This window comes from Mrakia frigida (assembly GCF_051309035.1).
Source record: "Mrakia frigida strain ATCC 22029 unplaced genomic scaffold BDY24scaffold_1, whole genome shotgun sequence".
Lineage (NCBI taxonomy): Eukaryota > Fungi > Basidiomycota > Tremellomycetes > Cystofilobasidiales > Mrakiaceae > Mrakia > Mrakia frigida.
This window is the reverse complement of record NW_027481280.1, coordinates 660,454-677,561: the sequence shown is the minus strand read 5'-3', so window position 1 is coordinate 677,561 and position 17,108 is coordinate 660,454. Positions and strand designations below refer to the sequence as shown.

The following is a 17,108-nucleotide window of genomic DNA, read 5'->3' as shown; positions in this document are numbered from 1 at the left end:
AGGGAGGGAGGTCGACCTGTGAGTTTCCGATCAAAGACGTTCAACTGTCAACATAGAAACAGAATCCTGACTCCTTCCTACCCACTCTCGAATCTCTTCAGTACTCACCAAAGGCGTATCAAAGCAGTCCTCGTCGGATCCTTCGAGCCCGTTCTCGACCTTGGAGGTGAGTCTCTTGAAGTCGGTTCAGGAGGAAAGGTTGAGGTTCGACGGTGGGAGTGCAGGTTACGGTCTCAGTTGGAAGGAGCTGGATGGGAGAGTCGAGGTGCTGGAGGGTGTAGCGAATCGTAAAGGTGTGCGGAAGGTCGAAGGAAGGAAGGGAAGAAGGCGAAGGAGGGAGGGCTGAGAAACGCGAAGGAGAAGAATCAGTCTCCTGTACGATCCAAGAACGAGGCTGACTCTCTTCTTTTCTGATTTACGACCAGATGCTCGTCCTGAACTTCCCCAGCATTCAACCTCGACCGGCCACCTTCCCATCGATGCGATTCAGCAGCCTCCGTTTCGCTTCGCCCAGAGCGGACGAAAACCTCGCCTCGATTTCTCCTCCCACTCCTCTTCAACAACCACCCCACCTCGAGTTTTCGAGGTGATACCCACCCAGTCGTAGTTCTTATCCTTCACTCTCCTGCGAGAGGAGTGTAAGAGCTTGGACTCCAACGGGAAGGAGGGCAGAACGAGGAAGTCGATGGTCGATCTTCCTTCTCCTTCGCCAACGTGCTTCCTCCCTTCTCCTCTCCTCCCTCCTCTTCAACCCCCAAATCACCTCCGGAACGATCGCCAGCACCTCCCACACCGGCAGCAACAACAATCTTTGCCGTATCTCGAGAAGACGACTCACCAGGCCGATCCGTTTGACAGCGAGGCTGAGGTCGCATCGCGGGAGGGAATGGGCGAGGAAGTTGCGTCTTGATAGGTGAGAGAGGATAGAAGTGTCGAGTGGAGGGAAAGGAGAGAGAGGAGGAAGGGGAGCGAAGAGAAAGAGTCCGTCTCTTGGGGGGTGGTGGGTGTTGAGTGGTGAAAAGAACGGAGGGAAGGGAACGAGGTCGAAAACGGACAACCCGTTCCCAGCCTTAGTCTACTTCTCTCCCTCCCGCTTGGTTTGAACTAGAATTTTCACACATTCAAAGTTGCCTTCCCTTCTCTTCGTCCAACCTTCATCTTTTCGCTTGTTGAGAGAGCCAAGAAAATGAGATACGATAACCCAAAGGCAAACCAATCTCGGAGGTCGGTTGTTTTCTGAACCGACGATTCCCGCACCATGTCTGTCTCTCGAAAGGGGTCGAGAAAACTTCCGATCTCATATCGCATTGCGAGGGCTTTCTCCACGAGTCCTCTTTCTGCGAGAAAGCCAGTTCAAAGAAAGGAGGGAAGGAAGGCAACCTGCGACGAAGGAAGGATGGATTCTGCTGTTTCGAGCTCCTCTCCTTCCTCGTTTTCTCTTTCTCGCGCGAGACACAGAGCTCCACGAGGAATCAAAACATACAGATGGTGTGATACGGACCCCAGCAGTAAATTGGGAGAGCTCCAACGCTTCAACGAACGAAGCGAAACCTACAGGGCCCTCGACGCAAAAGGTAAACAAAGAACGACGGCTCCGACGGTCGACCAAACAAGATCGGCAGCTCTCCAGTTCGAGAAGCCTCTCGACCATCGTAGTAGAAGAGAGAGATCTAGACGAACAAGTATCCGGCAGAGGCGTCATGCCGATCCAGCCGACGCCGAAACGTTTAGAATATCACTACGAAAAGATAGCAACGACGAGGGAGAGGGGAAACGAGACGCGTCGCGAAAACGAAGAGGGAGGAAAGGGTGTAGAGTCCGCGAAAATGGTGGTTGATGAATAAACAGTGGGTCAAAGAAGGTTTTTGAGATGAGGAGGGGAAGGACATATATCTAGGAAAGGAGGAGGATCAGCTGCGAGGAGGTATTAGCTCTCTCTCTCTTGAACCATCAAGTCGCCTTGTCTTCCAGCTCTGAGCGATGCCCCACTTGGTCGTAATGGAGCCCCCAATGTAGGAAATCCACCCTCTGTCCGCCTTTGAAACCCGACGCTCAACCTCCAACGCTCTCCTCCCCAAAGAAAAGGGACGGGGTTCGATCCCCTCCCGCTCTCTCCCTCTTCTCTCTCCTCCTTCGGATGCCCGCAGACCCTTCCGCTCCTCGCAGGGGGAGACCCATCACCGATCTGACTCCTAAGGGCGAGAGGCGGAGGGAATTGGCTGAGATGAGGAGAGTTAGGACGACGCTGCTGAAGGAACGAGAGGTTGAGCAGGCGAAGTGAGTTTTCGACTTTCCTCATCCCTCGAGCTTGCTGCTCACGTCCTTCTTCCTGATCTGACCTCCCACTCTTTTTTCTTCCCTCCTCTCTTTCAGTAAGGCTCTCGCTGAGCAGGTCCAGTTCATCGAAGACTCCTCGAAGAAGGCTTCCGAGCCCATTGACCCGGCGCTCTGGGCGAGAGCTCCAGTTTCTCCCTCCCCCTCCCCAAATAAAAACAAACACAAAAAAGCAATACACGGAATGAGGATCGATGAGTGACCGGACGAGCTCCAAAGGTGACAATTGCATCTCCCTCGACGCGTTCCGGTCCCTCAGCTTCCTCCCCAAAGGTGGTTCAAGCAGGCTATATACCGTGACGGGAAAACGTTGTCATAAAGGGAGTTTCCCTATTGATATGGCCGGGGTAGCTCAGTTGGTAGCAGCGTAAGACTGAAGTTCATAGGAAGAGAGGCCCAGAACAAGCCCAGCGTTGAATCCGTTCTTCGTTGACCTGTTCTGAGACTCGATTCCATCGTTCGCCTTCTTAAGGTCAGTGGTTCGATCCCTCTCCACGGCATAAGTTTTTGCTTCCCTCTTCAGTTTCTTCACAGGCCTCGAAATCCAGCAGGGAAAGCGTCGACGGCGTCGCGAGCACTTCTGGACGGAATCGGCAAATCTCCCCCTCTTGCTCGCTTCAAAGGACGGTGAGGCAGCCGATATCCTCAGGATGTGATCTTCTGCTTCTCAGCTGCTGACTCATTTTTAGATCTTGAAATTTGCTCTACCGGGTGCTGAGAAACGGAGCCGCAAAGTTGGAGGACGTTGGAAAGAGTTCGACCGACCGTCAGGGGTCGACTCCCGTCTCCTTTCTCCTCCGTCATTTCGGTTCGGATCTAAATTCCACTTCCTGCTTCGCAGAGACCTCGTTTCATTCTCAGCCCCTTGAGCCTGGCCTTCAAATTGAAACCGACGAGGATGAAGACGACTCAGAAAGACGGCGGGAAGTCGAGCTCGAAATTGGCTCCGATCCGGTACGAGAGGAACGTTGGGAGCTTCCAGCGAGAGGTCTTCAGTCTGAACAAGGGTTCTGAAGGTTTGGGTGAGAAAAGAAAAAGGTATCCGATGAGAAGGCGAACGAAAACATGGCGGAGAATTTGCATCGAAATTGAGCTTTGAGGGAGCGAAGCCGACGACGCGCGGTCGGGAGCGAAAGGGAAGTTACCTCTCGTTCCATGCTTCCTCTTCAACGTAAAAACAAGCCTTGGTCTCCCTTGTACGTTTCAATCGATAATGACATATCGAGGATGAGTCTGACGAGAGCACAAGCTCTTCAGAGAACTTCCCAAGTCGACGTGTTTCATTCGAGTTGGCCTCGACGCGTCAAGCGTTCTGGAACTCATCGTTGAGGAGAGTCTCTGACGCTGAAGTTGAGCTTCGAGTCAGCTTAAGTGCCGTTGTGGAAAGAGGGGAGAACTTAACGATCATCCCTGAAAGCCAGCTCCCGAGGAGCTCCGAGAGCTTGGGGCCGGCCATGGCGAGAGGAAAAGAGGAAAAGAGAAGGATGGAAGTGAGCTCGACTTCGTTTTTTTTGAGCTGAGCTTTCGTTGCTCCCCTCTACGCAAGAAAGTCACTGCGAGCATAAGGTAGAGTCAGCCTCCCTTTCTCCGAAGCGTCGATCCCGAGCCATCCGAAGAAGGGAGAAAAGAGGCGAGGAGGAGGAGGGTGAGCCGTGAGATCTGACGACGCGACTTCCCTTTCCTCGTCGCCCTTTGAGAACAGCAACGCATGGGTCGTAAGTTGAGTAAACGGTATCAAGATAGACGTAGCTACGAAGTACAAAAGAGAGACCAACCAAAAGCGAAACCAAAAAAAACGAAATCGATCCAAAACCAAGCTCCCTCCTCTCCTCTTCCGCTGCTCCCTCTCCGTTCCATCTCACCAGCAGACGAATGCAAGACGAGCGACCTACCTAGTAGAGCAGCGGAAAGGAGATTGTCCCACGATAATAAAAAGCGACCGGACGAGAAATGATGAAGAGCGAAAAAAAGAGGAACCAAAGAGTGTGAGTTTGCGAGAGGGCAAGCAAATGAACCAAGAAAGAAGAAACGAAGACCCGAGAAGATGAAAAGGAACTGAAAAGGGACCCAACAATAGAGAGAGAAGAAAGAGCTGACCGGATCGACGAGAGGGAGGGAAGGGGAGGGGAAGAGAGGGAGGAGAGGAGAGAGGAGAGGATTGGGTTTGGTTCACGCTCAGTACTGAGGGTGCTGCTGATGCTGCTGCCCTTGCTGAGGTTGCCGAGGAGGGTAGTCGTTAGTGTTTTGACGAAAGTCAAGCTCTTTCCTTCTCGTCGTACAACTCGAAACGAGAAAGACGCGTCGTCCATTTGGCTTCGAACTCCCTTTCTTCTTGGGCCTTGGTCTCTCTCCTTCCTCTCGGAGAGCCCATCTTCATCGGTCTTGTAGAGACATTTTTCCTGTGACACGGTATCGATTCTGAGCTGGAGAGTGAGGGAGAGGATTGTGCGTCGAAAAGAACGAGTCGAAGGAGGGAGACGGATGCTTTCCTCTTCCGCTTTCATTCACTCCTCTCACTCATTCTCACGCCGTGAGTTAATCTATCCTCATATACATGGTCTGGGCCACCCTTGGTTGCGTCTTGGATTTCTCCAGCCTCTTTCTTGGACCGATGGGAGGCGTCGTTCAAAGAGCTGCCTCATCACTTCTTCCTCTTGCTCGACACCGTCTCCTGGTATATTCTCACTGTTTATCTACCTTATTACTTTTCTCTTACATAGGTAAAGTCTTGTGCACAGCTAGCACCCGAGAGGGCACCAAAGCAAGAGGGGGGGATCACCAGGCGAGAGAAGAAGGAGACGCGTCGCATCGAGTCGAGCGCTCGCTTTCGTTTTCGCCGACGCCGACGCTATGTTTGGAGATTTCGAAAGGAGAGTGAAATGCTTCGAGATCATAGAGACGAAGAAGGGAGACGTTACGAAGTAGTACAGTCTTGTGGCGTTGGACAGAGGGACGATCGCGACGCGTCGAAGAAGGCAAAGAAGAAGGCAAATCTGCTTCAGGAGGAGGCTGAATAATTTCTCACGACCTCCATCCGAGGTCAGTAGGGCTGTTGATCTCGCAAGGCCTTTCGCATCACCGTTCACTCTCAAAAACCTGCACGGGAGACGGGGAAGAGGAAGAAAAAGAGGAAGTCTCGGACTCGGTGACCCGAAAGATGGCGCGACCGATCGATGGGGGTGTGGAGAGGAAGATTTGCTTCGAGTTTGACGAGAAGAGAGATAACAAGACCAAAAAGGGGTGACTCGATGGGATGGCTGATTTCTGAAGTAGAGGAGAGGAGGACGAGGAGAAAAGGGCTGAAGAACGGTCCGTTTGCGGCTTCTTTTTCGTTTCGCTAAGAATCGCATGTGCCTGGCTCGACTTCGGAAGGCACGTAGTGTCGGAATTTTTCGGTCAAGAAGGAAGGAAGAGAAACTGGAGCTGTAGAAGGAGGCGGAGAGAAAGAGGAGAGGTGGGTCGCGACGGGAAGAGGGCGAGGTCGACGACGATCTGATCTAAAACTCACTCTTCTGGCTGAAAATCCTGCTCGAGACGGCGAAGTGCTACCCAGGAAGCTTCTGTGATATCACTGATCAAGAGATGACCCGAAAAAGAAAGCGGAAAAAGCGGATCAAACTCAGCCCGATTCCGTCCTCTGTGAGAGGTTCGAGGCCTCGAGTTTCGTTGACCTCAAACCATCTCCTGCTCCCCTTCCCCTCCTTTGCCCCATCTATACAAGCCAGGACTCCTTCCCGGTTCTTCTCCCACCACACAGCCCCCCCTTTTCTTCCTCTCTACACCTCCCACCCCTCCCCGCTTTTCGTTAAGCAAAGCAGAAGCTCAGAATGGTTTGTGAGTCGAACCTTTCCTTCCCTCCCTCCTCCTCCTCCCTTCTGCCCGCCTTTCCTCTCCTCCTGAGAGAGCTACAGACTTTTTTTTTCTCTCTCAGGGGAGACGATAGAGCTTCTTCAGATAGGGGAGGTGTAGATATTCCGTGAGACTGACTAAGCTCTACTGTTTTTGACCATCTCAAAGCAGCCCTGGAGTCAATCACTCCCATCGAAGCGTGGACTGCTCACCTCGGTGGACTTGACCACTCGTTGCCTTGTGAGTACAGCTGTTTCTGTGGGGATCAGATCTGTGGATTGGGACCATCTGGAGAACCGTAGGGTAGGAGAAGGGGGAGAAAAAGAGGAGTTCAAGGAGGTCGAGCTCTTATCCGCTTCAGAACTCCCGGACGCTGATTGCTCTCTCTTCCTGTTGCTTCCCCTTTTGCTCTCTCTCGCAGCTACACCCGGAACTCCTTCTCACACCATCGCCAAGATGCGAGAGAAGTCTGCTGGACACGCGGGACCTTTGAAGAGTGAGTCTTCAATCAGGAGAGCTCAAAAAGAAGGGTCCGCCTCCTTCTTTGCAACCCTCCGCTGACTCGAGCTCGAACTCTTGGTCCTTCCTCCTTATCTCAGAGCTCATGGTACGTCCTTCGCCGCTCTCTTTCTCCTCTATACAAGACGAGTAGCTGACCTTGCTCTTCTCTGCTCAATAGGTCGCCAACCGAGGAGTTCGTTCCATTTCTTTCGTCTCCTTCGTTTTCTCCTCCCCTTGGCTCTCGAATTCGGATTCCACGACTCGTCCATCTCGCAAACTGACCGCGTCTTTCCTTCTCTTTCGAATCTACCTAGGAGATCGCCATTCGAATCTTCAGGACTGCCCATGAGCTCGCCATGACCACGGTCGCCATCTACTCGTACGAGGACAGGCTCGGAGCTCATCGACACAAGGTGCGTCCTTCCCCTCTCTTTCGTCCTCCCTACGAGCTACGAGCTGACCGTTTCCTCCTTCCCTGACCTCAGGCCGATGAAGCCTACCAAGTTGGAAAGGGACTCACCCCCGTTGCTGCTTACCTCGCTCAAGACGACATCATCAGGATCGCTCTCGAGCACGGAGTCGACATGATTCACCCTGGGTGAGCTCTCCGTTCCCTCCCGCTCGAGTCGACGACCGCGTCTGACGCCCTTTCTCATCTCCTCCAACAGTTACGGTTTCCTTTCCGAGAACGCTGAGTTCGCTCAGAAGTGCAAGGACGCTGGTATCATCTTCATCGGACCTGAGCCCAGGGTTATCGCTGGACTCGGAGACAAGACCACTGCTCGAGCTCTCGGTTCGTCTCTCTTCCTCCCTCCCTTCGAGCTCAAGAAGCTTCCTTTCTTACCACTCCCGTACCCGTTATATTATCATTACAGCCATTGGAAACGGTGTCCCCGTCGTCCCTGGAACTCCTGGAGCTGTCGCTAAGTGGGACGAAGCCGAGGACTTCATCACCGAGTACGGATTCCCCGTCATCATCAAGGCTGCCTTTGGAGGTGGAGGACGAGGAATGAGGGTTGTCAGGGAGCAGAGCGAGATGCAGGATGCTTTCGAGAGGGCTACTAGTGAAGCCAAGAGTGCTTTCGGAAACGGTACCGTCTTCATCGAGAGTGAGTCTTTCCTTCCTCCCTCCCAGCTCAGCTTCGAGCTGAACGGAAAAACGATGGAGCTGATCGAGATATTTGCTTGGACTTGTGTTGGATGAATAGGGTTCTTGGATCACCCTCGACACATCGAGGTCCAGATTCTCGGAGACGCTGAGGGAAACATCGTTCACCTCTTCGAGCGAGACTGCTCCGTTCAGCGACGACACCAGAAGGTTCGTTCTTCCTTTCTCTCGCCGAGTCGACCGACTGAGCGTTGACTGATCTGCGTCTCTCTTCCTGCTCCTCCAGGTCGTTGAGGTCGCCCCAGCTCCTCACCTCGCCGACGAGACCCTCCAGGGTCTCTTCAGGGATGCCATCACCATCTCGAAGGCCATCGGCTACTCCAACGCTGGAACCGTCGAGTTCTTGGTCGATCAGATGGGACGGCACTACTTCATCGAGGTGAGTTTGACGAGAAGACGGGTTGAGGAACGATGACAACCTCGAAACTGAGCTCGAACTGAACAAATCCTTCCTTCCCTCGTCGCGTCTCGCAGGTCAACCCTCGAGTCCAGGTCGAGCACACTATCACTGGTTCGTATCTTCCCCTCCTCTATTACCTCGTCACAATAAGCTGACTTCCTTCTTTTTTTCGATCACACAGAGGAGATCACCGGTATCGACATCGTCGCTGCTCAGATCCAAATCGCCGCTGGAGCCACCCTTCCTTCTCTCGGTCTCATCCAGGAGAACATCTCCAAGCGAGGTTTCGCCATCCAGTGTCGAGTTACCACCGAGGACGCTGCCAACGGATTCCAGCCGGATACCGGAAAGATCGAGGTCTACAGGAGTTCAGGAGGAAACGGAGTCAGGTTGGACACGAGCAGTGGTTTCGCCGGAGCTCAGATCACTGTAAGTCGACTCGAGCTCGAGCTGGAGGAGAGAGAGAGAGACGTGGGAGCTGACCATCTTCTCGTTCGCCTCGATAGCCTCACTACGACAGTTTGCTCGTCAAGGTTTCTTGCAGTGGTTCGACCTACGAGGTCGCCAGGAGAAAGATGTTGAGGGCTTTGGTCGAGTTCAGGATTCGAGGAGTCAAGGTGAGCTCGCACCTTCTCCTCTTCGTCTCAACGCTTCGCTGACCTCTCTCTCCTCCTCTCCCACAGACCAACATTCCTTTCCTCTTCCGACTTCTCACCCACGACGTCTTCGTCTCGGGACAGACCTGGACCACCGTTCGTCTTGCCGCTTCCTCCTCTCCATCCTTCGTCGAGCTCGTTCTGACTCTTCTTCTCCCTCTCCAACAGTTCATCGACGATACCCCCGATCTCTTCAAGCTCGTCACCTCCCAGAACCGAGCTCAGAAGCTCCTCGCTTACCTCGGAGACGTCGCCGTCAACGGATCTTCCATCCTCGGACAGTCTGGACCTCCTGGACTTACCGAGGAGGCCATCATTCCCAAGTTCATGCAGAGGGAGGATCCTACCAAGACTCTCGATACCAGCCAGCCCTGCCTCACCGGATGGAGGAACATCATCGTCAACGAGGGACCCGAGGCTTTCGCTAAGGCCGTTCGAGCTTACCCCGGATGCGTGAGTCTCCTCTTTCTCCCTTTGCTTTCTTCCTCGCTATCTCGATCTGATCTCTTTTCTGCAACCTCTCTCCTCTAGCTCATCATGGATACCACTTGGCGAGACGCTCACCAGTCGCTCCTTGCTACTCGACTCCGAACCATCGACATGGCCAACATCGCTCGAGAGACCAGTCACGTCCTCCAGAACGCTTACTCTTTGGAGTGTTGGGGTGGTGCGACCTTCGACGTCGCGATGAGGTTCTTGTACGAGGACCCTTGGGAGAGACTGGTTTGTTCCACTCGTTTACTTCTGACCTCTCTCGTCGAAACGAAATTGACGCGTCCTTTTCTTCCTCTGTTTCGTAGAGAACCCTCCGAAAGTTGGTTCCCAACATTCCCTTCCAGGCTCTCGTTCGAGGAGCCAACGCCGTCGGATACACGTCGTACCCCGATAACGCCATCTACGAGTTCTCCAAGCGAGCTGTCGAGAACGGACTCGACATCTTCAGGGTCTTCGAGTGAGTCGTCTCTCTTCCTTCGTCTCCTTCCCTGAGGCTGAGCATGACGGTTTATCCTCCCTTTTTCTCTCTCAAGCTCTCTCAACTACATCGAGAACATGAAGCTCGGTATCGACGCCGCCAAGAAGGCTGGAGGAGTCGTCGAAGCTGCCATCTGCTACTCGGGTGATCTCGCCGACCCCAAGAAGACGAAGTACACCCTCGAGTACTACCTCGACCTCGTCAACCAGCTCGTGAAGGAGGGAATCCACGTTCTCGGTATCAAAGATATGGCTGGTCTTCTCAAGCCCGCTGCCGCTACCATGTGAGTTGTCTCTTTCTAGATCGAACGAACGCGTCGAACGAGAGCTGACCTCGCCCTGCCTTTCTTCTTTCTCCCTCTCAGGCTCATCGGTGCCATCCGAAAGGCTCACCCCGATCTCCCCATCCACGTTCACTCCCACGACACCGCTGGTATCGCCGCTGCTTCCATGCTCGCCTGTGCTGCTGCTGGAGCCGACGTAGTTGACGTCGCCATCGATGGTGCGTTCCTTTCCTCGAGTACCTCCTCCTCCTGGCTCCGTACTGACTTCCTTTTTCTCTCCCTTCCCAAAGTCCTCTCTGGTCTCACCTCCCAGCCCGCTATGGGAGCCATCTGTGGAGCTCTCGAGCAGTCCGTGAGTCTCGTTCCTGCTTCTCGACGCGCCTTCGAGGGACGTCGGACTGATCAGTCGTTCTCTTCTTTCTTTCTCAGGAACTCGGAACTGGAATCCGACACGAGGACATCCAGGGACTCAACCAGTACTGGACTCAGATCCGACAGCTCTACCAGTGCTTCGAGGCCAACGTTCGAGCCAGCGACTCTGGAGTCTTCGACCACGAGATGCCCGGAGGGTGAGTTTTCCCTTCCTGCGACCTCCGAAGGGACCGTAGCTGATCAGCTCTCTCCCCTCCTTCTTCCTTCAGACAATACACCAACCTTCAGTTCCAGGCTTCTCAGCTCGGACTCGGAACCCAGTGGACCGAGATCAAGAAGAAGTACATCGAGGCCAACCAGCTCGTGAGTTTTTGTCCTTCTCGTCGAAGTCAAACGACGATTCGCTGACACCTTCCTTTTCTTTCTCGACGTTTTCAGTGTGGAGACATCATCAAGGTCACTCCCTCGTCGAAGGTCGTAGGAGACTTCGCCCAGTTCATGGTCTCGAACAAGCTCTCGAAGCAGGACGTCGTCGACCGAGCCGACAAGCTCGATTTCCCCGAGTCCGTCGTCGAGTTCTTCCAGGGTCACCTCGGACAGCCTTACGGTGGATTCCCTGAGCCTCTGAGGAGCAAGATCATCCGGTTCGTCCTCTTCTCGACCTTCTCATCCTCTGTCGTTCTGTTCGTTCCTTTCTTCCTTCACTGACGCGTCGAAACGTTCGTTTCTTCCTCTTCTTGCAGAGATCGAACTCCCATCGACAAGCGACCTGGACTCACCATGGCTCCTCTCAACTTCAAGAAGATCAAGGCCGATCTCCGAGAGAAGTACGGAAAGACCATCACCGACACCGACGTGATGTCTTACGCCATGTACCCTAAGGTCTTCGAGGAGTTCCGAGGATTCGTCGACAAGTACGGTGACCTCAGGTGAGTGTTCTCGTCTTTTTCGTTTTTGTTCATCGTGTCCGTACGACCTTCGTCCTCGATCTGACGCGTCTTTCGTCCTTTTGTTTTTCAGTGTCGTTCCCACTCGATTCTTCCTCGCCAAGCCCCAGATCGGAGAGGAGATGCAGATGTGAGTAATCTCGCTTGTTTTCATATTCTTTCTTTCGAGAACCTGACCGTCCTCTCTTGTTCCTCCTTCAGCACCATCGAGCAAGGAAAGATGCTCCTCGTTCGACTTCTCGCCATCGGACCCATCGATCTCGACAAGGGAACCCGAGAGTGCTGTGAGTTACAGCTCTATCTTTTTTTGGTCGAGCGGTTCATGAAGAAGCGAGAAGCTGACCGTTCTCGTTCGTTCATTTCTCCCAGTCTTCGAGTTGAACGGAGAGGTTCGAGCCGTCCTGATCGAGGATCGAGACGCCGCTATCGACCACGTCGCTCGAGAGAAGGCCACCAACGAGCCTGGATCCGTCGGATCTCCTATGGCTGGTGTCGTTATCGAGGTTCGAGTCAAGGAGGGACAGCACGTCAACGCTGGAGACGTGAGTTTACCCCTCGTCGTCTTTCTTTCTTTCTTTCTTTCTTTCTTTCGAGCACGAGCTGACCCCTCGACCTTTGCTTTGATCTCTCAGCCCCTCGTCGTTCTCTCCGCCATGAAGATGGAGTCCGTCGTCTCTTCGCCCGTCTCTGGTCTCGTTCGACGGGTCAACGTCAACGTCTCCGACTCGATAGGTCAGGGAGACTTGGTCGTCGAGATCCACAAGCACGAGAACGTCGCTGGACCTCGATACCCTGGAGACCTGGAGTTCAAGGAGGTCAAGGAATAGGTTTCTTGACTCTGTTTTTCTTCTTCCATCTCTACACTTCGACCCTCGTCTCGTTCTCGCTCTTCTTTTCTCGATTTCTTTCCTTTGCCCTTTGTCTCGGTTGTCACCTCTAGGCTGTTCTCTCAATTTCTGTTGATTTCTTTTCTCGTTTTCTCGCATGAAACTCTGCTCTCGCTCTTGCCCCGAAAAGGCAACGTCAGGGTCGAGGAAAGGGAAAGAGGACTCATCCGACGCTCCTGGTGATCCCAATTCGCCCTTGCTTCCCTCTCAAGTGCGAGTTAGATGAGAATCTATCTAGTCCGAGAAATCAATCGAAGGGAGCGAGGAAGCCAGCGAGTGGTAGTGATTGGGAGCTTTCGCGGTTGAAGGTGAAGGAAGGTCGAGAGAGTCTACAAGAAGGGAGGTCGGGAGCTCGATGCTTCCTTCCTTGTCCTTATTTTTTCTCGCCTAATTTCTTGCACTCTCTGAGCAGGATAAACATCAACTATCTTCCCAGAAGGACTAACACAAAAACAAAAGCAGATCGGGTCTAGGACGCGTCGTTTTCTTTTCCGCCGCCCTCTCGTTGAACGAAACCGTCAACACCGACCCTCCCTCGCTTCCCTTCCTTCTCTCCCTCCTTCTCGCTCGTCCGTCGACGAAGGCCATGGCACCAAAACCTAAAGAAGATGAAACAAAGATACCAGTGAGCTCAATACTCCAACTTCGATCTGCAGAAACCGAACGGAGAGGCAGAGGAAAAGGGAAAGCAAGGGAGGGAAAGGAAGGAAGGAACGAAGCTGACCTCCTTCCCTTCTTTCCTTTGTTCTTCTCGAAGTGCACCTCCCCAGCTCAACTTACAGCTCACATCCAGGACATGCAGATCTTGTTCTCTCAACCTGAGTCCGAGCACAACTGGGAGAAGTTTGCGAAATCCCTGGCAAAGTGAGTCTGAGCTCGAAGTGAAGGACGAAGGTGGCGAGAGCGCAAGAGCTCATCGTTGTCCATCCCCCCTGACCGTTCCTTTTCTCCCAGGCTAGCAGCTCTCATACGAGGAGGAGCCTACAAGCTCGAAAATTTCGTGGTCTCTATAGGTCCTGGTGGGTTGGGCGGAATCGGAGACAAGATCGTGGCTTGTGTGCGTCCTTCCTTCGACCTCCCCTCTCCTCCCTCCCTCTCCCTCTTCTTCCTCATCTCCTTCAACCATCCTTCCCTCTCGCTCATGCCCTCTTCTCCCCTCGCTTCCTTTCATCCATACAGATGCTCACTGAACGAGCCGGACTCTCCAAATTCGCTCTCGAGCTCCTCACCTCTCTCGCTCCTCGACTCAACTCCTCCTTCACCAACCACCTCCCTCGTCAATTCATCCCTCCTCTCCTCGAACTCATCCGTAAAACCAACAACATCATCAGAGAACGAGCAGAGACATGCCTCTTCAAGATCGTAGAGACCTGTCACCTCGTACTGCTCATTCCCTTCCTCACGGGAGCGGTGAAGGACAGCAGCGTCAAGCTCAGGAAGGCCGTCGGGACGGCCATGGGGATTGCGGTGGATCAGTGGCAGGCTGGAGGGAAGATCGCAGAGGTGGAGATGGTGGTGAAGGCTTTGGCGACGGATAAGGACGTGGATGTGAGGAAGGTGGCGAAGGAGTTGTGGGAGAAGTACAAGCAGACGTGGCCCGACAGGATCGAGGAGTGAGTCTTCGTTTCCTCTCTCTTGCTTTGTTGCAGGTCAAGCGCTGCTTCTCTCTCATAGGAGCAACGTCGCTGACGCCCGTCTCACTGTTCTGTTCAACAGCTTCTCGGACCCTTTGACTCCAACGATCCGAAGGCGACTCGATATCAAAGGAGCGCAACAGGGATCCTCCTCCTCTGGTCCTTCGCGTCCGAAAGCTTCGAAACCGAAAGCAACTGCTGCTCAGGCTTCCCTCTCCTCCTCTTCAACGTCTCAACCCTCTCTCCTTGAATCCCAAGCTGGTCGACCTCGACTGCAAGGTCTCGGATCAGGACCCGTGCGACCAACAACCTTCCACACCGAATCCTTCGCCTCGTCGTCGCGTCACCCTCCTCCTCCCTCTCACCCTCTCGCATCAGGTCCAACTCGAGCCGTCACCCACTCGGGCCACCAAGATCACCTACCACTACCATCATCTTCATCTACCTTCGCATCCACCTCCTCCCATCGATTGGTATCATTGAACCCTCAGCCGTTCGCGTCCACATCTACCTCCTCCTCCTCCCATCACCTTCCTCTTCCTCCAACGCACCCTCCCCACTCAGACCACCACTCCTCCAAACCTATACTCCCCAATCCTACTCGCTCCTTCGAACCATCCTCCTCCTCCCACTCCTCCCACTCTACCAACTCCCAATGGACTCTCGGACACGGTCGAACAGCTTCAGCCTCTTCCTCTTCTGCTCGTCCCGATCTTCCTCCCACCACAAGCTCCTTCCGAAACAACTTCGCTTCAAGTCGAGTAGCATCAGAAGGTTCCACCAAGCGTCTAGGTGGCAAGGATCTCGGAATGCCCGTTCGAGGAGGAGAGGGAGGAGCGAGATTGGGATCAGCAGCGATGAGGGACCCAGTCGCTCCGAGGAAAGCCAAACCCAAGGGACCCGTCGAAGCAGTACTCTTGGAGGTCTCGGAGAGCAATACAACGACTCCTCGGTCAAGTCCGGCGAAGGGAGCTGTGGGAGACGTCTCGATGCCGTCGCCTCAGATCGGAGACCTTCTTCAGCAACGCGTCGATGGAACGGAATCGCCGGAGAACCTCCTTCTCACGGATGCGCCGAAGTCGAAGGTATCGACAACGAACAGGAAGGTCACACTCGCTCAGGACTCGTCGACAGAGATGACTGTTCCAACTCCTCCCTTGCGTGCCGTCTCGCCGCTCGAGGAACTCGTCGCCGCGTTCGTCGTTCCATCGGATCCAGTCGTCATCGTCAAGCAGGAAGAGGAGAATATTTCGATCATCCCAGGCTTCACTTCCTCTCTACCAACGTCGAATCCTGCCCCGGAAGTGGAATCGAGCCCGGTCGTCGAAGAAGGGACGGAGGCGACAGCAGTCGAGTCTCCACCGCCCCCGGCTCTCGTCCTTCCCGAGGAGGTCGCCGTCGCCGTTCCCGAGCTCGTCGAGGAGGTCATCGAAACAGTCGTCGCTCAGTCTATAGTGGAGGTCGTCGAGGTCGTTCCTCAGCCAGTCGTCGAGGAGAAGCCAGCCGAGGTCGAAGTCAAGAAGCTTCCCGCTATGGTCGCTCTCCCGCCCTCTCCTCCCCACGGACCCATCGCAGTTTCTTCGCATCCTCTTCCTCCACCCAAACCTCCTATAAAGTCCACGACCACCACTGCTTCCTCGAAACTCGTTCGAGCTCCAGCCAAAACCTTCCGACCCGTCTCCTCCGCCTCTAACACCACCTCCAAACCTCCTCACCACCCTCCTCCGCCAGCTCCAAGACCCAAACCCGTCGTCTCCGCTCCCTCCATCCGAGTCCCACCTCCTCCCAAACCAAGCTCCATTCCTCCTCCATCCGCAGCTTCCTCCTCGTCGACGACGAAACCGATCCACGTCGCGTCGGTCTCAGCTGCTGCTCCTCCGGCGATCAAGAGGACGATCATGAAGATGAAAGCTGGAGGACCTCCTCCGAAGGTGGAAGCCGAACCGAGGAAGGAGAGGATGAGGACGAAGGCTCCTCTTCCTAGCTTCAAACCCGTCAGCAGGATCCCGAGCGCATCTGGAGGACCTGGGATGGGAACGGTGAAGAAGGAGGTTGGAGCGGGAGGTGGAGCGAAGGGAGTGGTTGCTGGGTCTGGGACGGCGGTGATGGTAGCAGGGAAGGGAAAGGTGGCGATGGGAGGAGGAGCAGGGAAGGGTTTGGTGAGGAAGGAAGCTGGAGGAGCTGTCGTTGGAACGAAGAAGGAGAGTTCGACCGCCGTGGAGTCGGCCTCCCAACCCCCAGTCGCGTCGGATCCAGCTCCTTCCACCGCCGTCGTCGAAGAATCACCCATCGAGAAGGAGAAGAAATCCCCAGCTCCTCAACCTGAACCAGCAACCATCCCTCTCCCTTGCTCGCCAACCCAACACGACGTCGACCTCGCGCCAGCTCCTCCTCGTCCCTCCTCCATCTCCTCCGTCGTTCCTTTTCCTACCTCCACCTCCAACTCCGTCCCTCCCTCGCCAGCTCAGAAGTTGCCCACCTCCCAAGACCTGGCTCGAGCCGTCATCGACAAAGAAGAACGAGAACCCCGTCCCAAAACCACCTCCCTCGTCTCTTCCAACGGAGGAGCAGCTCCAACCATCTTCGACGACGACGGCGACGTCACCCAGGATACCATCGAGAACGATTCGGACGAGGAGCAGGGAGTCAAGTTCAACCCGATGGCTCGGACGCTAAGGAAGGGTGAGGCGAAGACGAGAGCACAGGAGGACGAGTCGAGGGCGAGTGTCCAGGAGGACCTGATTCGGTTTGACGACGAGGACGTGCTGAAGTGTGGGAGTGAGGGAGGGAAGCTGGTGATGGGGAAGCTGTTCGTTGGGATGGGAGGGATGATGGATTCGCCGAGGAGGGAGTTTGGGGTCGAGAAGGGGAACTACTTGCTTTGATTCGCGGTGTCCAGGGTCTCTTTTTGTTCCGGTTTTGGTTTTGGTTTTGGTTTTGGGTTCGGTTTGATGCTCGTAGTGCTAGCTTTCTCTCCCTCTATCTCTCGATATAATCGTTCGTTCATGTCTGGAAGAGGTGTCCAGGTAGAAGGAAAGGAAGAGAGGAGGACTGATCGAGTCGAGGTGAGTCGTCTGTTTCTTCTCGTCTCCAAAAAAAACGGC

General features: G+C 54.4%; 2 protein-coding genes across 2 annotated transcripts; both read left to right on the top strand.

Moving 5' to 3' along the window:
• Nucleotides 1-5,886: 5,886 nt before the first annotated feature.
• BDY24DRAFT_373788 (pyruvate carboxylase) lies at nucleotides 5,887-12,484 on the top strand. The gene is made up of 29 exons (XM_076638324.1): nucleotides 5,887-6,168; nucleotides 6,352-6,423; nucleotides 6,605-6,679; nucleotides 6,783-6,790; nucleotides 6,863-6,877; nucleotides 6,999-7,097; nucleotides 7,170-7,282; nucleotides 7,353-7,477; nucleotides 7,560-7,793; nucleotides 7,893-8,002; nucleotides 8,079-8,231; nucleotides 8,327-8,363; nucleotides 8,434-8,681; nucleotides 8,759-8,869; nucleotides 8,936-9,004; nucleotides 9,077-9,361; nucleotides 9,440-9,631; nucleotides 9,709-9,860; nucleotides 9,937-10,164; nucleotides 10,246-10,382; nucleotides 10,455-10,516; nucleotides 10,594-10,733; nucleotides 10,806-10,899; nucleotides 10,975-11,180; nucleotides 11,280-11,465; nucleotides 11,557-11,613; nucleotides 11,685-11,767; nucleotides 11,853-12,025; nucleotides 12,116-12,484. The coding sequence occupies exons 1-29, from the start codon at nucleotides 6,162-6,164 to the stop codon at nucleotides 12,308-12,310; spliced, it is 3,666 nt and encodes a 1,221-aa protein (XP_076501178.1). The 5' UTR covers nucleotides 5,887-6,161; the 3' UTR covers nucleotides 12,311-12,484.
• A 472-nt stretch (nucleotides 12,485-12,956) lies between these two features.
• Nucleotides 12,957-16,889, top strand: BDY24DRAFT_411129 (clasp N terminal-domain-containing protein; the record flags this gene model as incomplete). Its single annotated transcript, XM_076642889.1, has 5 exons — nucleotides 12,957-12,995; nucleotides 13,128-13,234; nucleotides 13,325-13,427; nucleotides 13,550-13,983; nucleotides 14,087-16,889. 5 exons carry the CDS (start codon nucleotides 12,957-12,959, stop codon nucleotides 16,887-16,889), a joined length of 3,486 nt encoding a protein of 1,161 aa, XP_076501177.1.
• Nucleotides 16,890-17,108: the final 219 nt, after the last annotated feature.